The sequence below is a fragment of the Bicyclus anynana genome, chromosome 13 (assembly GCF_947172395.1).
Source record: "Bicyclus anynana chromosome 13, ilBicAnyn1.1, whole genome shotgun sequence".
NCBI classification, from domain to species: Eukaryota; Metazoa; Arthropoda; class Insecta; order Lepidoptera; family Nymphalidae; genus Bicyclus; species Bicyclus anynana.
In genome coordinates, this window is record NC_069095.1 from 13,612,222 (window position 1) to 13,636,240 (window position 24,019).

The following is a 24,019-nucleotide window of genomic DNA, read 5'->3' on the forward strand; positions in this document are numbered from 1 at the left end:
AGTTCATTAAAATCCGTCATGTAGTTTTTGTTTCTATAACGAACATACAGACAAACAGACAGACAGACACATATTTTACTGATTGCATTTTTGGCATTAGTATTGATCACTAATCACCCCCTGATAGTTATTTTGGAAATATTTTTCATGTACAGAATTGACCTCTCTACGGATTTATAGTCTACTAGCGGACGCCCGCGACTTCGTCCGCGTGAAACTCGATGTAAACTTTCAACTACCTTAACTCTACCCCTACCCTACCCTACCCTACGCTGCTTTTACCCTACCCCTACATTACCTCTATCGTACCTCAACCCTACCCCGACCCTAGTCATACCCTACTTTTACCCTACCCCTAGGATTTAGGGGTTTGAAAAATAGATGTTGGCCTACTCTCATAGATACCGGATAAGCACAAAAAATTTCATCAAAATCGGTCAAGCCGTTTCGGAGGAGTATGGCAACGAAAACTGTGACACGAGAATTTTATATATTAGATAGATATGTATCGTGTGTAGCTGGCGTTATATGTAAAATCAATATTATAACTTACAACAGCAGCCTCAAGACTTGCAAGCACCCGAGGCGACCAGGAATCATTAAAAAGAGACCCTGCAATAGCCAGACCTCAGTATAAGAAGGCCGTTTGTCGGCCGCTGCTACTACCATAGGTAAATACGGTAGCCAATCATAGTGTGGACCGTGGTGGCTTTGGAGGTCACTGGTTTCAAGGGTTTCAATAGGTTAGGTATAATTTTTGGATCATGAGGAATCAAGTCACCAGACTCGTAGCTTTACTTCATAACATCTCTTGCCCCGCCGTTACCGTAACCGCTGTCAGGAATAGCGGGGCTACCAGGGAATAGGAGCTGTGTTTTGTTTCTTCAGTCCATATAGATGTCGTGTAAAAACCGAAAGGGGTTTTAATTTTTATCCAACTCCTAACAAGTAGGCCTGCTTCCATCTTAGATTGCGTTATCATTCACCATCAGATGAGGTAGTATAGTCAAGAGCTAACTTGTAAAGAATGAAAAAAAAATACAAAGATGTGCCCAGTCAGTACTGGGCACATCTGGGCACGCTGGGCATGCGGGTTGGTCAGCGCAGAGCTAGATTTCCGCGCTGGTGTCACTGCTGCCCGACACCGGCCGGAGGCATTTAATGATGTAGGTATAGCCTGTGGGAATGGATATACCTACCGCCATTCGTCGGTCGCCAGAGCTTCGTCAGTCCATCTGCAGGGTGCAGGAGCAGGTGAGGTTGGCAGTTGGGGAGACTGACTGGTACCAGCCTTCCCCCAGCTTCCAAATTCGCCGGCCAATGTTGAATTTGGGTATGTATACCTACCTATCATGAATAAGAATTTTGACTGTAGATATACATAACTAACTTGTCTTTAATGTCCGTAAGCAGCTAAATTAAATATGCAGTCAGTATAAAAACAATTATGAACTTATAATATACCTATTATAAATACATATATAATTTATATCAGTTGTTTTTCCAGTCATATCTCCATTCTGCAGACGTCTCGTGAACTAATAACGCGCTTATACTTACTCGTACCTACATAATTAGTATATAAATATTTTGATGACCCGATCCGACTTAAAGCCGGTTATCCGTTAGCGTTGGTTTTTTTAGATTCTCTCGGTAGCGTCAGTCCTCTGTACTTGTTAACTTGGGACGCCGGCCTGACAAAAGTAAATCAGGATGAACGAAAATACCTTTATGGATGCGCCGTGTTTCAAGGTAAGTTGTTACGTAAGGTGATTCATAAATGTTTCTGTCAGGTTTTTTGTTAAGTCAGATGATAATTTTTTTTGAAGAATATTTGTCATCTTCTAAATATGATCAATATTCGCGTTCCCCTCCAATTAGTCGGAAGACTGGTAAGAGTGGGTACGATAACATTCCAGCGGGCAGGGATCGAACCACCACCTCTAGGTGATGAGTCCGACCCCGTGGAGCTATTCAGGCTTCGAACTATTGACATTTGGCTTTTTTTTATTCTTATCTCATTTTATTCATGATTTTTTAATAACTTTATTACCTTGCATAATTCTTACAAAAATATAATAACCTACATATGGATCTTTATTGCAGACTAAATAACCATTGCTTACCTTTTTAAAAGCAGGTACAGGAAAGTGTAAGATGTGAAGAGTCAGTTTACTGTCAAATTCAAAATATCTCCTGTATATCTTTTCTAGCGAGAATTCATCGTGGTGCGAGCTAGGTATCTACAGCTAAATTTGGTTTTCTTTATTGCAGACGTCCGTGAAGGTAGAACCGATAATTTCGTCGTTGGAGTTGGGCGAGGGCCCGCACTGGGACGCGTGGCACCAGGCGCTGTTCTTCGTCAACATCTTGCAGGGCTACATACACAAGTACGAGCTGGCTACCAAGCGACACACCAAGACTAAACTTGGTAAATTTCAAGGTCTTATCAGGGCATCAAACAATTAAAGTTAACGTTAAACAGTCATCTCATCCTAAACAGTGGATTTTAGATCTGCCGCTCTAGTAGATACCTACTTAATTAAACAATATAGCGCTCGCTTTTTGTGGCTCCATTTTACAAGTGACTGCCCGTTGTTAAATAGATCGCATCTAAGTTAGGTTAGGTTAGTGGCACCTGCCTATCCCGAGGTGCCTACTACCACAGATTCCTTAATAGTACAAATAACAACGATATGAATAGATACAACACATTAATTTCATTAACCATAATTTCGTCACAATACTAAAAGCATCAATGGTTACAAAGCAACTCATGCACAAAATGATTTATTTTTATGGTAGGTTACTATTTACCTATGTTTATACATAAATAAGCCTTTATGCGTACGCCTGAATATCTGATTCGTCTGAAGACTATAATTATGCATGATAGAAACCCCTGATATATGAAAAGGTGCTTACAGTGCTGGCTGGTCGCTGTAAAGTCACTTATGTTTGGAGTTTTAGAAACGTACAAAGGACCATAGATTGTCCAATTGTTTTTTTAACCGACTTCAAAAAGGAGGAGGTTCTCAATTCGGTCGGTTTTTTTTTTATTTTATTTATATGTATGTATTAACACGCTTATATTAGCTTCACTTGTAACTGTCCCTATGAAAGAAAATCTTGGAATCTCAATTTGACCCACTTCCCGGTCTTAGATTAGGAAGAAATTTGCACACGCTCTGAGTTCCGATGACATTAAATGACTAACTAAGAAACGTCATTACAAATCCAATATGGCAGACAACCAAGATGGTGAATAGGCTATTTGAAATACACACCCATGATGGGTATCAAGCATGTTTTTTAGTTTTTTAAACTTATTTTATTTATCACCATTTTTTATGGTTGATGGTTGTACTGTTTTGTCAGATGGTCGCGTCGGGTTCATAGTACCAGTGGATGGTACTCGGGACCAGTTTGTGGTGGGTCTGGAGCGTACCTTCGCCGTGGTACGCTGGGACGGCGCGGAGGGCAGCCCCGCCAGCGTGATACGGGAGCTAGCCACAATCGATACCGACGTGATGCCCCCCACCAGAATGAATGACGGAAAAGCAGACCCGAGAGGGAGGCTTTTTGGAGGTACCAACTTTTGAAATTATGTAATAAAGTTTCATCATTATCAACCCATATTAGGCCCATTGCTGAGCTCGAGTCTTCTCTCAGAATGAGAGGGGTTAGACCAATAGTCCACCACGCTGGCCCAATGCGAATTGGCAGACTTCACACACACACAGAGAATTAAAAATATTCTCTGGTTTCCTCACGATGTTTTTCTTCACCGTTTGAGACACATGATATTTTAAAATGCACACTACTGAAAAGTTGGAGGTGCATGCCCCCGGACCTGCATGCATATGCATGCATGGACCGAATCCACACCCTCCGGAACCGTAGACAGAGGTCATATCTACTGAGCTATCACGGCGGTAGTAAAAGTTACTCAAAAAACCGTATATTACATTTATTATAACTAGGCAACCTATAACAATAGATTGTAAAGTATTTTTCACGACTTATACTCGCTCTCTCCATTTTTTATCGATAATGACAGTTTATACGACAGGAATGTTTGTTGAGTGAGTTATAACTTAGCAACTTCATTCGTAACACTCCCGTCGTTGCGCGAGGGCCGGGGAGCGTGTAGCGATGAATGGAAATATCACGACTGATGCAAGTCCCTTCCCCAAACGCATGATTTCACACCCGCGCAGTCTTTCCCCCTGTCGCCCGCATATCATGGGAGTGTTATCAACAAACTTGCCAGACTATAATTACGCTATAAATTGTAATTCAAGGCACAATGGGCTACGAAAATCCAATCGGAACAATAATACCCGAGCAGGGTTCATTCTACCGACTCGACGAGAACGGCGTCACTAAACTGGACGATGGCATCGGCATCTCCAACGGCCTGGCGTGGGACTTGGAGAGGAGAGCCATGTACTACACCGACAGCTTGGAGTACAAAATCCGAAGATACGACTATGATGTGGAGACGGGAGAAATATGTAAGTCTTTTAAAAACAATTACAGCCTCAGTGGCTCCACGAGTCCGAGATGGATTCAACGCTGAGATGTCATGGATTCGAGCCGCGATAAACTATTAATTGAATATACAATTTCGAAAAGGGTACATGTCTGAAAATTAAAATGTCCAGGGATATAAAATAAACTAATTATTTTCCAAAACATCACACTATCACACTTCACACTATATATATGCGAAAATTGTGTGTGTGTGTGTGTGTATGCTTGTTCCTCCTTTACGCAGCGGCTACTGAAGTGATTTGGCTGAAATTTGGAATGGAAATAGATTTTACTACTTACATAGGCTACTTTTCATCCCAAAAAATCCATGATTTCCGTGGGATTTCTGAAAAACAGAATTCTACGCGGACTAAGTCGCGGGCGTCCGCTAGTGTTAATTATCCTTCGAAAATTACTACAATTAATTTATTTTAAAAATAATCTAATTTGTGAGATGTATGCACAGAATATCCAAGATGTGTCCTTTTCGAAATTGCATATTCAGTTATATTCTTCAGAAAAAAGGATCGTGTTCAAAGTCTAAATATTCAACTTTTCTTCCTCTTAAAAAAAATCTCAGTAAAAAGCTCTGAAGTATGGAGTTTGTTGTGATTATACGCCCGTTCTTCAGAGAGCAATAATTCGGATATAGAATGAATGAATGATTCATGTTACATATTTATTAATCCGTACCTACGAGTAGGTACCTTAAACATAATAGTTGTAACTAACTATAGGTATGATTGAGTATATTACCGTAAGTATGATTAATGGCAGAAAACGTTTGATTTATAAGTACGAGTAGGTATTTATTGTATTTTCGTTCGTTTTTCAGCCAACCCCAAATACATATTCGACATATCAAATAACAGTTTGGGGGCATTCCAAGATGGCACCACCATCGACTCCGACGGCAACCTATGGGTGGCGCTGTTCAAAGGCTACGGCGTCGTCCAGATCGACCCCACGGGTAACATTCTGCAGAGAGTCGAAATACCATCCCGGCAAGTCACCTCCGTGGCCTTCGGAGGCCCCAACTACGATATACTGTTTGTGACCTCCGCCTGTTTGGATCTAAATGATGGGGTCATACAGCAAGGCTCGTGTTGTGGATGTACCTTTATGGTGACGGGGTTGGGTGTTAGGGGGTTACCGGCTGACAATTTCAGGCTCAGTGACAAGATTAAGCCTGGAACTACGAAGGGGTCTAAGGGCGAAACATCTGATAAGAGACAAAAAGAAAAAGATTGCTAAAACATACTACAGCTTAACTACCAACGTGTTGACTAAATATTAAACATTTTTAACCGACTTCAAAAAGGAGGAGGTTCTCAATTCGGTCGGTATTTTTTTTTTTTTTTTTAAATAACACAGCTATGGGGAACATCGTTTTGATTTGTGAATCTTTTTCCTTCGCCGTTTGTATAAGAAATTTCTTAAAATGTACTTGTTGAAGAGTTGGAGATGCGTGCCCCGGACTGGATTCGAACCTACGCCCTCCGAAACGTGGTCATCATCCACTGGGCTATCACGGCTGTATAGTACTTACTAATTGCATTTGGTACTTATTTACCATTTAAATTGAAATGGGCTAAATGATCATTTTAAAGCGAAATAAATGCAAACAATAATATCCATTTAGTTTGATTGTAACCATGAGTAGGTAGGTTACCTAAATAAATAACTGTAATTTTTGACAATTTTTCTTCTTCTAGCAACATTGAACTAACGTGTTCACAAAATTTTATTTGAACATAACAAAATTACTATATTTTTAGGAAAACTCAGAAGTGGATTATAAAAATATAAGAAAAATTAAAACAAGGGTTCACATTCACAATATGTGTCAGGACAATTTAACTAACAAGTTAAACTGTAGCTAAAAAACAACAGAGACAGAGAGAGATATTCTCCCTGCCTAGCCCAGAGTAATCCAGGGATTACTCCACGAGAGATGTGGATCGACCGCTAACAGAACACTGCTACGAACAGTGTGGCGAGTGCCTATATCACAAGCGACTCCCGCCAATTTGCCCCCTCTCACTATTCCCTACTCGTAACGGAGACAACTAGCGCCATCTAGCGTCAGCACAAGCCGACCGAATGATTCCGACAATAGTCGAGTGACGTCATATCGTTCTCAGACTACTTTTTCCTAACTATATATTATTGGAGGTAATACTAAAAATGCACAGATTTCTTGTCTTATTAAGTAAGGTGGTATGGTTTTTTTTAAAAAGAAAAACACAAACAGCTCATCACATACATTTATTGATGAAGGCGCACGTTCTGTCCGGGGTGCCCGCGGACCCCGAGCCCGCTGACGCAGAAGGTGCTGCCGGCCGGCGGGCGCTGCGGCGCGCCGCGGTCCATGGCGGCCGACGTCACGTACAGCTCGTCCAGCGAGGCGCCGCCGAACGCGCACGACGTGGTCTGCAGTGCCGGGATAGGCACCTTCTGTAGGAGGGCCCCTTTGCGGGGGTCGATCTTTAGCACCTGAGAATTAATACATTTTTTTCTTATTATTCTTTACAAGTTAGCCCTTGAATACAATCTCCCCTGATGGTAAGTGATGATACAATCCAAGATGTAAACGGGCTAACTTGTTAGGAGGATGAAAAACCACACTCCTTTCGATTTCTACACGACATCGTACCGGAATGCTAAATCGCTTGGCGGTACGTCTTTGTCGGTGGGCCTGGTAACTAGCCACGGCCGAAGCCTCCCACCAGCCAGACCTGGACCAATTAAGAAAATCTCAGTCGGCCCACCTGGGGATCGAACCCACGATTTCCATCTTGTAAATCCACCGCGTAGGTACACCACTGCGCCGCGGACGCCGTCAAAAATTTAAATAAAATAAAATGTCTTTGATATAGGTCTGACTAGTAATATTAAAAAGTAATATCAGATTTTCTTTTTTTTATTTATTTTCTCACCTGTGAGCCGTCAAAGTTTGCGACCCACAGATTGCCGTCCGTGTCTATGGTCATGCCGTCCACGATGCCTTCCAGCCCGTGGTCTGCGTACCGGAATATTATCTGTGGATTTGCTGAAAAAAAAAACAGAAATAATAAAAATGTTTGCAACGTTTTAAGCAATAGAGCGGATTGAAGTTATACAAACACAAGTGAAGGTGAAGGTGAATGTGATCGTTCACTCCATGTGTTTTCACCTGCAGCCATCTGCAGCCCTAACATGCGACCAAACGACGTGTCTCGTATGTAGAAATCATTGATTAACTGAGCAAGGCGAGGCGAGGTTCAAACGAATTATTTTTTTCTGTCATCAACACGCTTAACATACAAGAAAAGGAACAAGCAAGCCAATCACAAGTCTTTAAATATAGTAAAACTCAAGCTGTATAGTCAACGGTTTTTGCTTGTCTTGTAATTAATCAAAAAGGTTGTAAACGTGGAAACAAACTTTTTTTGATAAAGTGAGCACACTGAAGCCGTCCGTACCGCAAGTCGTTGCATCGCGCCGATAACAGGATTTGCAAACGATGAATGGAAACCTGCGGGGTTCAGCTAGTACTCACAAATGTCACCGGTGGCCACGTCGTAGTGGTACCGGCGTATGGCGTACTCCAGCGAGTCGGCGTAGTAGAAGGCGTGCGCGGCCTCGTCCCAGCACAGCCCGTTGGAGATGTCCACGTCGGTGAGCAGCCGGTGCGCGCTGCCGTCGGCGTCCACGCGGTACAGCGACCCCTTCTTGGGCAGGAACTTGCCCGGTTCGATCTCTGACCCCATGGTTCCTGCACACATCGGCCTCTGTGAATGCCTTACTACTCCCACCATAGGTGTCCCTATAGCTTCCCTTAGTCTAGCGTTTCCCAACCTATTTCAGCCACGGACCCCTAGGAAATCAAGCACAGTTTTCATGGAATAATAAAATGTCCCTTAAAAACAGTATCCCAGTCATAGTACATAGTACACCGAACACAAACAGTAGCACCGCGGGTACTAACTGCCACAAACTTCTTACAAGTAATTTCATTAGTGGAATAAACTTGTTCAATACTTCAGATATTGCTTCAGTAGTGTGCGTAGGCAACGTAGAGGTAAACAAATTTAAAAAAAAAACACATGCAAGCAAGTTTGCATAATTTCTAAAATCTGTGTTAGTCTCTCATCTGAAAAAAAACTGCTCGCTTTAAGTAAGCGTAGCGATTACCAGATATTAGCATTTATGTATGGTCCAGAGATGACACCGCGGACCTCCATACACATATGCAACTTTGCATCTCGTTGAAATATGAGATTTTGTTAGTTACTGTGTTTTGATAATGATGATGATCACAATGATAGCCAATTTATTTTTCATTGGATTGTACTTGCCACTGTCTCCTGTGGTCTGTGGTCTCCCACCACACCACCACCACCACGCTCAGCCGCAGAGCACGAAGCGTTGTGTACACGTACCCACAAACAGCCGTCCCCTGGGGTCGGCCTTGGCGTCGTTGATCCTGTTGTCGGCGCTGTGCTGGTCGAGTGTGGCGACGGTGCGCTCCACGCGCGCCTCGCCCTCGCCGTCCCACCACACCACCACCACGCTCAGCTTCAGACCCACCACGAACCGGTCCTTGGTGCCTTCCAGCGGGATCACGAATCCTGGCATGCCATCTGGAAACACCCTAACAATTATTGCGGTAGAGGTCGTCAGGCCCTTATAGAGGTTTCTCGCTTGGTGGTAACCTTGCACGTAATTGTATAAGTGGAAGAAAGCAAATGTATTCTATAGGGTTAGAGTTGTCGACTCACCAAGCTTGGCGCTGGTGTGCTTGCCGCTGGCGGGGTCGTACTTGTGTATGCTCTTGTCGAAGATGCTGACGAAGAACAGCGCCTGCTGCTCGTGCGACCAGTGCGGGCCCTCGCCCAGCCACACGGGCGACGTCACCGCCGACACCGTCACTGACATCTGCGCGACACTACTTGTTAGAGCAATTCCCACTTGTCGGCTCTCGGGCCCGAATGTTAATCGAATGTTAATTGCTGGTCAATAGCTTAATATAAAACACAACCCTTCTGTTATGTTTTATATGAAGCTATTGAATTCCGTACACAAGTGCCGATAATTCCAGTTTCTCTGTTTTACTGGTTTTCATGTAGGAATGCCTCAATGCCTGACTAATAAAGCCATTATAAATGATTACCATCAGTTTCAATGATAAAGCAATGAGCAGTCTCTTCTGTCAGAAAGTGGAATTTGAAGCTTAAACTCACGCTGCTCTAATGCTGGCATAATGTTGATGTGTGTGCCCAGAAGGCCAATTCAACTTTAACGTATGTTAGTGGACATGTACGAAACCGCGCATGTACGATTTCGCGCTTTGGCAGGTTCGTTGATGACATTCCAATGATATGCGGGCGACGGGAGGGTAACGATTGCGCGGGTATGAAGTCGTGTCAGCATCGCTACATCCTCCCGGCCCCCGCGGACCATCGGGTGTGTTACGAACGAATTTGCCAAGCTACATAGGCAACCCTCAAATACTTGCTCGATACAGAGTTTGGGGGATGTGACGCAAAAGGGGAGCGAGAAGAATGAGCGCCGCATTCTTCATCCATTAATTTCCCCTCTCTTTAGTACCTCGATGTTTAGTTTTGTCTCTCTTTCAACTAGAATCAGGTATACCCAAAAATAAAGTAAACTCACGTCGAGAAAATCAAAGTCAAATGTAGTGAAGTTCTAAAAATGTTATCAACGTGACAACATAAATTAATTAAGACACCACTCACGTAATACGGTAAGTAGCTGGTACGCACTAAATAACTAAACCTCTCGTAAGTTACTACTCGACCGCAATAGCTCGCGCCTACTAAAAATGATTTTTTTCTTGATTTAGGAATCGTATTGAATTAAACACACATGGTCGATGTGAACGACATACCTTAAGCCATACGTAATATTTGCCAGAGTGAACTAATACAAATACTTGCCGTCAGCTGCACTTGCGTTTATTTATAATAAAACATAATTAAAATTTCAGTGTTTGCTTGTAATTTTAAATTAACAGCTTTTCATTAAATGCATATGCGGGACATATTTCAAGAAAATATTTTTTAAAATTCTTGTCTGTTTGTTTCGGGGCACAGAGGTTGTTATCTACCACACTACATACGAAATGAAGAAAAAGATATTGTATTCAAAAATATATTACTAGACTTTCTGGTTGAAAAGTGGTACTACGCGGTAAATGACTACATACATGATAAAGAAAACCAAAAATAAAATCGTTCTCCCTATCACTCACTTGACAACTAAGGCTACGCCCAAACTGGGTACCTATCCTTATCTTACATTGTATACTAAAGTTTGACTCGTATAATTACTATATTATATGATTTAATGTAAAGTATATGGTATTGCCTGAATATAAATAAATAAAAAAACTACATCTAAGTTGATTGATTTATAATTCGAGGAAAACCCGCCATTTGAAGGCGAAGCGAGGTCAAGCGTAACTGGACAAGCGAGGTGAGCTTCACTATGAGCTCCTGCCTCCTATAAATTGAATAGTTTCTAAATTGAGTAATATTAGTTAGGTTATATAATAAACTTGTTACCCCGCAGACTTTGTTCTAAGTCTGTGGTTTGTATGGGATAGTAATTATTACGACTTTTTCGCTCCATCAAAATCTTTTTTGTGGTTTAAGGAAAATATGAAAAAGAGACATTTACAAGAACGCACAACTGCACGTGTCATTTTAAGGCCAGACCAAATAATATATTGGCTTGGTCTGGGCCTTTCGAAACCTACTATCCCATCCCACAAAGCCACTGCGCTTTGAATTCAATAGTTGTACCTATACTATAAAAATATGAGCTGTTAAGTCTTTTATAAACTAAGGGGCCATCACAGGCTGACAATCTATTACGAGTTTTGATACAAATATGATTAAAATAAAAATAATACCATAAATTATGTAACAGTACCTACCTAGTACCTAATTATTAACACATCAGTTATCAGCCGTACGTACAATACATGTTATCAAGAGCACTTCGCTCAGCAATGAGACCATTATAATGGTGATCTGTAATCTAATCTAATGATGCTAATATACGATTGTCGTGCCTGTCTGTTCGTCGTCTGTAGAATGAGAAGCATAGACAACGCGGGTGCATGGGTTTAGGATAGTGATATTACAACCAGCGCCGGACCGAGGTAAATTTTAGAATGGAGCGAGATCCAATTATGGCGCCTTTCCTGTTTGCTCCTAACATTATAAACTAGGGACGTTTGAAAAGTTCGTAGCCTAACGTATATCGGAATTTCATACATTTTTAACCGACTTCAAAAAAAGGAGGAGGTTTCTCAATTCGACCGTTCGATTTCGATTCGATTCAAGCCGTTTAAAAAAAAAATGCGCGTTTTTTGCGCTTGGGTAAAATGCCCAGCCATAGCCACAGTCGAAAGCCCTATTACAAACCTCCGGCCGAAGGCCGGTGAGAATAAAGTTCGCGGCCGAAGGCCACGCGTTTTTTGCGCTTGGGTAAAATGCCCAGCCATAGCCACAGTCGAAAGCCCCATTACAAACCCCCGGCCGAAGGCCGGTGTATAATAAAGTTCGCGGCCGAAGGCCGCGCATTTTTTGCGCTTGGGTAAAATGCCCAGACATAGCCACAGTCGAAAGCTCTATTACAAACCCCCGGCCGAAGGCTGGTCTAGAATAAAGTTCGCGTTATCCGATCTTAATGAAACAAAGCCTATATGTTGCCCTGGACTATGCTTAATCTATTTGTGAAACCCGCATCAAAATCCGTTCAGTAGAACCAGAGAATAGCGCGAACATACAGACAGAAGGACAAACAGACAGACAGACAAGAAAATTAAAAAAAATGTTTTCGTATTCAATTGCTCATTTCTAATTGCCCCAACTTGATTTTAGTTAAATTTGGGCAAAGTACAGACACTCGATTTCTACTCTTTTATTATAGTATAGAAGATAGATAGATAGATAGATAGATTGACTTTATCGCCTTGGCTTCTTTGAGTTGAACAAATACGCGATCGACTAACGAATTTTCGCAACTGCTTGGAGTTGTTTGAGGCAGATACTTTTTTGTATGTTTTGCGACCATGGTTAAAACCTGAGTATATTACTTTACTCCAGAAACAAAAGTACAGTCTAAGGATCCAATGTTCCAAAAAGGCAGAAGCGGTTTTGCGTGTTGGAAAAGTAATGTAATTACGGTGGATTTCGCGGGATGTAATTACGGTAGATTACTTAAAAAAGGCGTAAATATAAACTCTGTTTAATAGTGAAATCTGCTGCGATGTTTCAGAGGACAAATTAAAGAAAAATGGCCATGATCATTGAGAAGAAAAGTTTTGTTTCATTAGGATAATTTGCGAGTTTCTGCTATGCTTTTAACAAACGTTTCACACGTTTGTTAAAAGCATAGCAGAAACTGACTTACCTTTGTAGTTTCCTGGTTTACTTAGGCTTACGAACTTATGGAACGCGAAGATTTTGACCATACTCAGGCCAATTGAAAATCAGGCACAATACCGTTTCTTGATCACGTAGTGCCCGGGTGCAATCATCACCCTAGCGCCCCCTAGTACCTATAGAACCCGCGCGGCGAGTGGCTCTTGGGCGTCCCTAAAATCGCGGCACCCGGGTGTAACGCACCCCATGCACTACAGGTAAAGGCTCTAGCTCACGTAGTGCCCGGGTGCAATCATCACCCTAGCGCCCTCTAGTACCTATAGAACCCGCGCGGCGAGTGGCGCTTGGGCGCCCCTGAGATCGCGCCACCAGGGTGTAACGCACCCCCTGCACTATAGGTAAAGACTCTCTAGCTCACGTAGCGCCCGGGTGCAATTATCACCCTAGCGCCCCCTAGTACCTATAGAACCCGCGCGGCGAGTGGCGCTTGGGCGCCCCTGAGATCGCGACACCAGGGTGTAACGCACCCCCTGCACTATAGGTAAAGACTCTCTAGCTCACGTAGCGCCCGGGTGCAATCATCACCCTAGCGCCCCCTAGTACCTATAGAACCCGCGCGGCGAGTGGCGCTTGGGCGCCCCTGAGATCGCGACACCAGGGTGTAACGCACCCCCTGCACTATAGGTAAAGACTCTCTAGCTCACGTAGCGCCCGGGTGCAATCATCACCCTAGCGTCCACTATTACCTGTATATACCTGGGTTAAAATCAACGCACTCCCTGCACCATAGGTAAAGAAAGACGCCTCTATTAGAAGTAAATTCGCGCACGTCGCGTTCATCTCTTCGCTTTAAATATAGAAATCGAAAAGAAATAAATTTCTTTTCGATCTTGTCTTTACCATTTCGGCGCCCCCTAGGATTTGGCGCCTGGAGCGACCGCTCCGTTCGCCGTATGGACGGTCCGGCCCTGATTACAACTTATGATCAAAATCAAATGTCAATGATATTGATCGAAATCGACAGCTTATCAGTTCTCCGAGTATCACTAAAAGACTGATATTTATAATTTTCTAGAAAGAAAAACCCCAAGCTTAATATTTTTTTTTGGGAATCTCAAGACTCAAAATAGCACCTCTTTTTCAATACATAAACAAGAGCCTATTCGCCTCTTTGCTTACGTACTATCCGGAAAAGCACTATCTTACAGCAGGTTATTTTACAACTTAAAAAAAAATAATGTGTTTTTCAAGAAAATTCTAACACCTTTAAAAATACCTATGTTGTTTACAGTAGAAACCCATAAGCACAGAATACATATTTACCTACCCATAAATTTATGGGTGAGCGTTTTAAAATAGTTTTTTTTTTAAATATAAATAGTACATGATTTGAGTTGCATATTTGTAACAATAGTGTACTACTTATTACTTGTATATAAAACTAATTAATAGAAGGAGCTGAAATATGGGTTCACATCGAGTTCCGCGGACGAAGTCGCGGGCTGCTAGTAATCAATATCAGCCTACTTAAACGGTCCACTACCGGCAGTCCTGCCTCTTATAGACTCTAAGTGCGTATGGTGATAAAGTTTATGGAGTTAAACTTTATCACCGTTCCGTTCATAACAAGTGTATATACTCAATAACGACCACTAAGGTCGTTATTGAGTCACTTGTTATGAAAATGTAACTTGGAAATCAGGGGCGTATCTACCGCCGTATCAGCTGTAATAATGGTACGGTGCCCCCGGATTACAGGGGCCCCTGAAGTGTGAAAGCAAAAATAAGCAAACTTTTTTTTTGTTTGTCTTATGTATCTGCAATCAGTCCATAGACTATGGGCAGATTTGGTGGAATAAATTTGGCTTTACCAGACAGGAAGACCATTGTCTTGAAGTCTGCACAGAGTCGCACATCAGCTCGCTTTAACCGCAAACTCTTTCCACAGTTAATAGCCCGGAGTATAACTAAGCAAAATAAATAAGCAAACTGTAATCCACAATATTTTAATTTTCAATATCCCACACTCGAACCCAAAAAAAATGTACCTATGTTACGACAAACATGGTACCAATTTTACTTTGTAATAAAAGAGTTTGCGATAAATCAAAAATATATTAATAAAAAAAAATTCATTTATTTCAGGCATACACCCATATTAGGAAAAATATAAAAACAAAAATAAAATTAAGAAGTCGAAATACTATTGTTAAAATGTCAGAATGTCAGAATAATATTGGCCCCTCAACTAAATTTGATACAGGACCCTCCAAGGCACACTACGCCACTGCTTGAAATAATATCAATTTTATTTCGAAGCCTAATAAAATACCGAAGACTAAAGTTTTCGAACAGTGCGTGACTTACGTATGTAGTGACTTGGTCTTAGCGACCAAGTCACTACATACTACATGATACGTAAGTCTTAGGTCTGTGGCCCTCATAAAAAGGTTTAAAGTCACTCAGCGGGCGACGGAGCGAGCTATGCTTGGAGTTTCTCTACTTGATCGAATCAGAAATGAGATCCGCAGAAAAACTGTTGACTGAAGTCACTGACATTGCTCAGCGAGTTGCGAAGCTGAAAGGGCAATGGGCAGGGCACATTCGAAGAGCCAATGAACTTTGGGTCCCAAGGTGCTGGAATGGCGACCCCGGTCACTGCACCGGAAAGCGCAGTGGTAGTTGACCCCCCACTATGTGGTCTGAGGACATCAAGGGAGCCGCTGAATGCTGGCGGCCTGAGAACGTGTGGCCTATGTCCAGCAGTGGACGTCCATCGGTTGATGATGATGATGATGATGATGATAAAATACTGTAAAACGCGTAAACTCATGTATATAAATAAAAATATAAATTGACATAAGTACATAACATAATACACTTACTATTTATGAATGCCTAATATTAATAACACCACAAAAAACAACCTCCTCTCCCAGGCCCACACAACTAAACAAAACTAAAACAGGTATATGAGTGAGGCACAAACATACATATTTGCCATAAATATAATATCTAATCTAGTTGTTACATCTCGCAGATTACGTTTATGACACTTCAGGTAATTTTGCTGAATTACATTTATGATGTAATATATTCATGATAATAATAATTTTGTCAATAAGTCAACCGATTTACAAAATGGTTAACCATTTTGAGTTAAAAGTGGCCAAAATGTCATTCGTTCGCTTGAATTTGACCGATACGTGGCCGCGTATCTCGATAGTAAATATATTACATACTCGTAGTGATATAAGTTTTAAAATAGGATTCTAGTTGGATTTGTTACTATAAAGAGCTATTTTCTTCAAATCAACTAATGTATTTTTCTGCTACTTTTTGTGCGATTTTTTTCTTTAATGTGATGTCATTAAGTCAAAGGCATGCCTAGCAAAGATAATGGTCAGACATAAATGTAGGACATACAACTCAATTATCTAAAACTAATTTAAAAAACTAAAATTTTTAAAAACCTAATAAGATTTGAAAAAAAATCCCGTAACATGGTTTTATTTTATTAATTTGTCAATTATGTAATTTGTAAAAATTTCAAAATTTTTATCAAAAACGTTTAATTACAGATTACCCAATTATAATACTAAAATAAAATAATAATCAATCATCAGAAAACTCAGCATTCGATTAAGTTAAGGTAGGTTAGTGACTAGCTGAAAGAAGTTTGCGTGGAAACAAGCGGATTTTTTTTAGATAAATTTTTGGTAGGATTTGATGATTCAGCAGGATATCTCTCAAAGTAGCTTTATCTGTCGATCTGTCAGTCACGCCGTTTGCAACCACAATCAAGGAGCGTTTCTTATCAATATCATGTGCAATCTTAGATAAGCTGATCTTTGATGAGATTCATTTTTTAAATAACAAACTCAGATGCAGTGTTTACGCGTTGAAACCAACGATATTTTATACCATAGATATGTTACGTGTACGCAAAATCACCGCAAAAGATCATCCGAATTTAGCTAGTCCACTAAGTGAACACATGCACATTTTTGTGTTTACTTACATAAGTTACAGTTTCAATCAAATATTACTTGAAACTGCAACAGCATAAATATGGTCCGAGGAACATAATATTTATTCACTAGCTACGCCCCGCCGTTTCACCCGCGAATATCACGTTTCTGTTGGAATACGGGGTTACAATAGATATATAGATAGCCTATGACACTCACAAATAACGTGGCCTTGAAATAGTTTAAGAATTTTCAAATCAGTTCATTAGATGCAGAAATTACCCCTTTTAATACTACAAACTTTACCTCTATAATATTAGTTAGTATAGAAGTATAGATGACCATACTGCACTTTGTGTATATGATATTCATGGCGAGTCGGACTAAATTATTAACACAGAGAAGCGTATGATATAGAAATAACATGAATATAGCTTACTTAAAAGATGTCTCGTACTCTTCATTTATAGAAATGCACCAAGTAATCTTTAGGCTTTGTCTGTTAACTCTTCAGCAATTTACTGCACGATATATGTAACACTTCCAGTCCTTTACCAAACACGCACACTTTAAATGAATCGCTGAAACAACACTGTTTATTATTATCTATATAAAAATTTATGTTGAAATTTTGACCCTGCACCGAAAGCAGTTTTGGTTAATAGGGAGGGTTTCTTGGGTGTAATGATAAAATCTGCAGGCGGTTCAACCCTGTAGTGTTTAAAAGTCTATACAAAAAATCTATAGTTAATCTGGATAACCTCCTCTAGTCCAGTGAAAATTCCATTAAAATTGGTTAGACGATTTCAGAGGTTAGCCCAGACAAACAAAAATGTTTATGTTTTAGTTTCTTATCTGTACTCTTGCCAAAATTATATGCGAAATTTCATGATACTCAGTTGTATAGACAATGCATGAAAGCGGTATCAACAAAATACTATAATTTTTTTTTTATTCTTTCCAAGTAAGCCCTTGACTACAATCTCACTTGATGGTAAGTGATGATGCATCCTAAGATGGAAGCGGGCTAATTTGTTAGGAGTAGGATGAAATCTACACTCCTTTCGATTTTTACACGACTTCGTACCAGAACGCTAAATCGCTTGGCGGTTCGTCTTTGTTGGCAGGGTGGTAACTAGCCACGGCTAAAGCCTCCCACCAGCCAGACCTGGACCAATTAAGAAAACCTATCCGGGGATCGAACTCAGGGCCTCCGTCTTGTAAATTCACCGCGCATACCACTGCGCCACGGAGGCTTTCAAATTACTGATAATATATACAGAAATAAAAGTATTATTTAGAAAGAAAAGATATGTGCGTGTATACGTAAAATAAAAAAATATTATTATGGATACATAGAGATCTTTTACTCACCCAGAAAATTTAAGTATATCTATTCCTTGTATATCAGAAATGTCACTGAAGCTTTGTGAAATAAATTCACAGTGAATATAATTGTCAATGGTCAACTGAAATAAAGTGATTCTCTGATCAATGCTTGCAGTCAACATGAAATCACTGACCAGTTTTAAGCCAGTTATTTGAGAACAGTGGTTTGTATCGCTGGTCCAATTATGAGTGATTTTCAATGATTTTAAATCATCATTTTTAGTCTCCAATACATTCAAATGTATGGCATTGTCATCACCTCCTGTAGCTATTAAAAAGTTGTTATTGTCTATTACTTTTGTATCTATACTGTTTATCCCTGATTTGTTAGTATTCATTTCAAAAATCAAATCAAATTGTATACTACATTTTTCTATATTCCAAAAGGTAATATTTCCTCTCGTTGTGGCTACCGCAAGTATATCTTTATTCATAAATTTGAATATATGAGTTTTTAAAATACATGTTTTGTGATGTCTAATCTCTTTTACCGTCTTAAACACAGTTTTAGAACTATTCTCTAGTACAAAAATACGTAATACACCATCAGAACATCCAGCAACAACTATACTGTTATTAGCATCAATTTGTAAAATATTTATATCCATTATCCTTGTTTCTGGATCAAAGTCGATCGAACAGTTTTTCCAGTTTCGATTTCCTTTTCTTTCTCTATCTGTTCCTTTTATCAGGTAGTCTACTAATTCTTCTGAAGTAATGTTATCGTCATTTAAACATATTATTTTTATGCAAATCTGTGCCCTACCGCCTGCTGACACTAAAAGTATTTTATTATATTCTAAACTCAATGTTATCAAACTTCTTACACTCGATAACTGTTTGAATATAACTTTATCTTGAAATTTTGAATCTTGATTTGACTTAGATATTCTTAAAGTTGTGTCTTCCCCACCCGATATATAATAGATGGTTTCGTTACTATTATTAGAAGATACATACGTCTTCAAACAGTTTATTTCTTTGGAATGTGTTCCATTTATAATATTTCGTGGTACTATTTGGCTAAGTTGAAAAGTCTCTAAATGTATTGTAGAGTTTTTGAGGTACACAACTCTAATGAATTCCTCATAATTATCATTAGTCTTTTCGAAATAGCGTGTAACATCCCACGATCTATGTCCTCCGCCACAATTGACCTCGAATACTTTAATATGGTTTTTTATATCATACACCACAAAAACTCTTTCTTGGAAACCACAAATATAATTTCCATTTTTATCTACAAACTTTTCTACCCATTGGAACTCAAGATCTTTTGAACTCATGAATTTAACATCATTTGTGAGTTTGTTTATGGAAAAATATTTAATACTACCATCTCTACCAGTTGTTATTATATCATTGTTACGCATATTTATAGTAGTAGCGCCATATCTACCATGAACTTTGTCAAATGTTTTAGCGGGATTTTTATTTCCACGCATATAAATGTGTATACGACCATTGCGGTCACCAACTACTAGTATTTCCTTATTATCACTTAAAGCACTAGAAGTTAGCCATCTTTCTTTACAAGGTGGAAGAACATAGCTTGCGAAAACTTCAATATCATTTTCTTTTGAAGCTAAAACTGTAATATCTCCACTGTCAGAACAAACAACCAAATGTCTATTACCTGCCCATTGCATAGATAGTATATTACCTAATTTTAGTGCTTTATTAATTATATTTTTGATTCCCATATTATCCTTACAATTTTCTACAAAAATTGCTAATATTCCTATCATATCAACAACAGCTATTATTTGTTTACAAGAGGACAAACTTAGCATTCTATATGTAGATTTGTGATTCAATTTATGTACAGCATTTGTTTTAAGTTTTAAGTCATGATAAATTAGATCACTTTCATTTACCATAACCATGTTTCCTCTGGCAGTAAATTCTACTTTTTTGATTGTACCTACATTAACATCTAGAATGTCACTAGTGCTATATTTAGTTAACAGTGACAAGGGATGTAAAATGACACCACTATCACCTCCCCCTGTTACTAAATAGTCATCACTTGCATCCAGGGCCCAAATACAGGCGTTTTGATGTGACAACACTTTCCTCAGTAGCTTTCCATGAAGATCCCAAAAACAAATACCAGCATCTTCTCCTATAGAAATAACATAGTCTGCAGTGATACAATTTCTCATGACTCTAGCACTGTGCCCATATAATTCATGCAAGCATACAATTTCAGCTTTACTCCAGTATTTTTTGCAGGTATAATCATAATCTTCTGTGGATTTTATACTCCAAATCCTGAGTGATCTATCATCTGATGTAGTTACTATTATCTGTTTGTTCAGATCACAAGTAATGGAGAATATAACACCCTAGAACAGGCAAAGGATTAGTTTAATAAAATCAAGAATCATCAAAAAGTATAGTGTGACATAAAAGAGTAGAATTTAATAAAATTTCGTGTCACATTATACATGCCTATAATCATTATAAAAGTACTATATATTTCAGACAATACATGTAATCACAATATTTGTTATTGACAAAATATGCCTTTAAATCATCAATCTCCTATTAAAATGTGGATGCACAATCAGTGACCAAAAATCTTCCCCACTCAATGAGTGCCTAACACAACTTTTTGGCACTCAACTCAAGTCACATTTGTAAATTCAGCAAAGGTTGAATTTGCTCTGAATTTGGGATTTTATTGAATATTGGACTATACATAAAGGCCTTTAGGTATAATTTTCTTTAACAATTAAGTAAAGTTAATTCTAAAACTGCCAAAGCAAAATGCCAGTTTTTAAGTGACTTTTTCTACATGATTGTGTGTCATTTTATTATAAGAGGTCAATGAATTACATTACAAGTGAAAACAAATTTTCAAAGTGTGTTCGGTAAATCCAGAGATTACACCCTACAATAGCATACACACAAGTAATATTAGACACGGATACATGTATAAAAAAGAAGCTTACTAAGAATATACCTAATTATTAATTTTTATCTTACCTTATGACCTTTTAAATTATGAAGAGGTTTATCATCACCACACCACTGTACAATGACCTCTGAAAACACAGTGCCACTAAGCACCAAGAGGTCCTCTTGCACTGGTACAAGTAACCCACTGTAGAGAATGGAATTATCTGGACAGGTGTAGTATTTCTCTAACAACATACTTTCAGTGCTCCAAATCTGAAATTGCATGATATTATCAAAAATAAAATCAATTTGATTCCTATCTGTACTTAAGCCATATTCGAGGAGTACTGTTTACTAACAAACAAATTAGAAATAAGGGTAGAAAATGCATGTAACTTCATAACTTTTTTATTTTAAACTAGTAGACTCCGCACGGTTTCACCCGCGTGGTTTCCTTTTCTGTAGGAATACAGGGGTAAAATATAGCCTATAGACTACCTCTATAAATGGACTATCTAATACTGAAAGAATTTTTCAAATCGGACCAGTAGTTCCTTACATGCGTATGAACAAACTGTTCAGCTTTATAATATTAGAATAGATTATGTATTGTTTTTTGTATAAAATAGTATTTAAAATAAAGTATATCTTAGTATATCATCTCTCTCTCAATTTGTTATGTCAAAATAATTCAAAATATACATGCATATTTCTCATGAGGATACCACCCATTTAACTATCAAATATTATGTTATAACAGACTTGGTTAGTAGTAATCTTTCGTCTAAAATTAAAAAAAAAACACACCAGTAAAAAAGCAATATAAAGGGTCTAAGGGTTCATTTACACAAACAACTACTGATCGACTGCAGTTGCCGACGTCTCGGCGGCAGTCGTCGGTAGCAGTTGCCAGCTGCCATTTGCAATGTGCTGCTCGTGTAAATGAACCCTAAAGTGACAGGTAGGGTCAGGTCTGGTCAGGGACTTAACTTGACTGGCCATCTGCTGGATGTATCTATCTTTATTTAAAACAGATATGGTTAAATCTAATTTATAACTCACTTGAACTACATTATGAGCCGTTAGGATAGCAACTTTATTTACTGATAGCCAAACTGCTGACAGTATCCAATCATCACAAACTATTGCGTCCGCATCACAGTCGATAACTAAGTCTTCTTCTCCATCAGCCGTCAGATCTTGTATTCTTAATGTGTTATACTGTTTACTGCCGAAAATAAACAGCTTGGTATGACAATGTGATGGAACAATACCATATATTTTTTGTCCTCGTAACGCTGTTAGTTTACGTATAAATTTCCCAGAATCCTTTTTGTACACTTCTAAGTTACTTCCTATACCTAGAACCCGTAAAAATTATTAATATCAGGCTGAGCTTTTAAATAATTGCAGGTCGAAAATCTAACCTCTTACGTACACTATAATAAGTATAATTACCTGTAATAATATAAGATTTGTATAATTTTACAGCCGTTACGTCTGTTTTAGTGAGTATCGACATAATTAATACTTTATTTAATTAAGTACAAAAATAATTTGTTTCAAATAAATTTTTTAAATTGTATTTTTAATTGACAATTGAAATCACAAACGTCATTGAGATTACTTGACACAGTGTTACCAACTCTCCAAAATATTTATACCTAAAGTTTGTACCTAAAATCCCCTTAAGTATGAAGTTGTCCCCCTAAAAATATAAATTCATAATAATTTAGAAATAATATGCTGTAATATGTTTCAAAAGTCTATATTTAATACAGACAAAACATATTTAACGTCTTTATCTGAAGATTCAGATTTTTTGAAATCATACATGTTGACAATGAATAAATTTAACATTTTTTTTTATTCGATGAAAATTGCCGCCAGTTGCCTCAGAGTGGTTGTAGAATAACGTATTGTAAGTCGTTATAAGTCGCTAAGTCAAGAAAGAAATATTAAAGTTATCATTAATTTAAAAATATTAAAGAGTTAAAAAACCCTGAAAATACCCCTAAAAATTTCAGACCCCTAAAAAAATCCAATTTCACTTATTTGCCTCCTAAATCTAGGGGGAAAACCCTTAAGTTGGGAACCCTGGATTGACAATTTGACAATTGACATCCTAATCTTTCAATGTCAAAATGTCAGTAAAATGACATATCCTCTACGTAATTGTCTTTGGATTGGCTCAATGCCCTAGAGATTAGTAAATAAAAGATGGATCCCAGCTGGATGGATCATTCATCATTATTAAGTTAAGAACCCATATTCGGCTCACTGCTGAGCTCGAGTCTCCCCTCAGAATGAGAGGGGTTAGGCCAATAGTCCACCACGCTTATCCAATGCGGGTTGGCGGACTTCACACACGCAGAGAATTAAGAAAATTCTCTGGTGTGCAAGTTTCCTCACGATGTTTTCCTTCATCGTTTGAGACACGTGATATTTAATTTCTTAAACTGCACACAACTGAAATGTGCATGCCCCGGACCGGCTTCGAACCTACGCCCACCAGAATCGGAGGCAGAGGGCACTGCACTGGGCTACCACGGCTGTTATTTTTGAGGCTTCCGGTAAGTATAATTTGGTCACAACTGACATAAGTGATGACGTCATGTAAAATTAGCCAGACGTCTTTATGGAATCATCATCAACATCATAATTAGCCAAAAGACGTCCACAGCTGGGCATAGGCCTCTGGCATGGACTTCCAAACACAACGGTCTCAAGCCGTCAGCATCCAGCGGCTCCCTGCAACCCGCTTTATGTCCTCGGTCCACGTAGTAGGGGGTCGCCCAACACTGCGCTTCGTGCTTGTGA

General features: G+C 39.1%; 2 protein-coding genes across 3 annotated transcripts; one reads left to right on the forward strand and one right to left on the reverse strand.

The window, feature by feature from the left end:
- The first annotated feature begins 1,517 nt into the window (after positions 1 to 1,517).
- Positions 1,518 to 6,169, forward strand: LOC112044492 (regucalcin). The gene is made up of 5 exons (XM_024080367.2): positions 1,518 to 1,752; positions 2,275 to 2,431; positions 3,379 to 3,588; positions 4,305 to 4,517; positions 5,372 to 6,169. The coding sequence occupies exons 1-5, from the start codon at positions 1,714 to 1,716 to the stop codon at positions 5,788 to 5,790; spliced, it is 1,038 nt and encodes a 345-aa protein (XP_023936135.2). The 5' UTR covers positions 1,518 to 1,713; the 3' UTR covers positions 5,791 to 6,169.
- Positions 6,170 to 6,789: 620 nt separating this feature from the next.
- LOC112044516 (regucalcin) lies at positions 6,790 to 22,829 on the reverse strand. 2 transcript variants are annotated; one of them, XM_024080393.2, is made up of 6 exons: positions 17,346 to 17,486; positions 9,300 to 9,456; positions 8,961 to 9,161; positions 8,078 to 8,293; positions 7,476 to 7,588; positions 6,790 to 7,032 (listed from the first exon to the last, which is right to left on the reverse strand). In XM_024080393.2, the coding sequence occupies exons 2-6, from the start codon at positions 9,454 to 9,456 to the stop codon at positions 6,805 to 6,807; spliced, it is 915 nt and encodes a 304-aa protein (XP_023936161.2). In that variant the 5' UTR covers positions 17,346 to 17,486; the 3' UTR covers positions 6,790 to 6,804. The 2 variants fall into 2 exon arrangements, 1 of the variants encoding a protein (XP_023936161.2); XR_002886748.2 differs by lacking the exons at positions 6,790 to 7,032; positions 7,476 to 7,588; positions 8,078 to 8,293; positions 8,961 to 9,161 and adding exons at positions 18,281 to 20,643; positions 21,287 to 21,472; positions 22,262 to 22,560; positions 22,658 to 22,829 and having other exon boundaries at positions 9,317 to 9,456; positions 17,346 to 17,487.
- Between the last annotated feature and the right edge of the window lie 1,190 nt (positions 22,830 to 24,019).

Excerpts from the sequence above, each read along its gene's own strand:
- LOC112044492 (XM_024080367.2), top strand. The coding sequence starts at position 1,714 with ATGAACGAAAATACCTTTATGGATGCGCCGTGTTTCAAG. Across the intron at positions 2,432-3,378 it reads ACACACCAAGACTAAACTTG|ATGGTCGCGTCGGGTTCATA; the intron begins GTAAATTTCAAG and ends CTGTTTTGTCAG. Across the intron at positions 4,518-5,371 it reads TGTGGAGACGGGAGAAATAT|CCAACCCCAAATACATATTC; the intron begins GTAAGTCTTTTA and ends TTCGTTTTTCAG.
- LOC112044516 (XM_024080393.2), bottom strand. The coding sequence starts at position 9,456 with ATGTCAGTGACGGTGTCGGCGGTGACGTCGCCCGTGTGGCTGGGCGAG. Across the intron at positions 9,162-9,299 it reads GCACACCAGCGCCAAGCTTG|ATGGCATGCCAGGATTCGTG; the intron begins GTGAGTCGACAA and ends GGGTGTTTCCAG. Across the intron at positions 8,294-8,960 it reads CAGGGGACGGCTGTTTGTGG|GAACCATGGGGTCAGAGATC; the intron begins GTACGTGTACAC and ends CGATGTGTGCAG.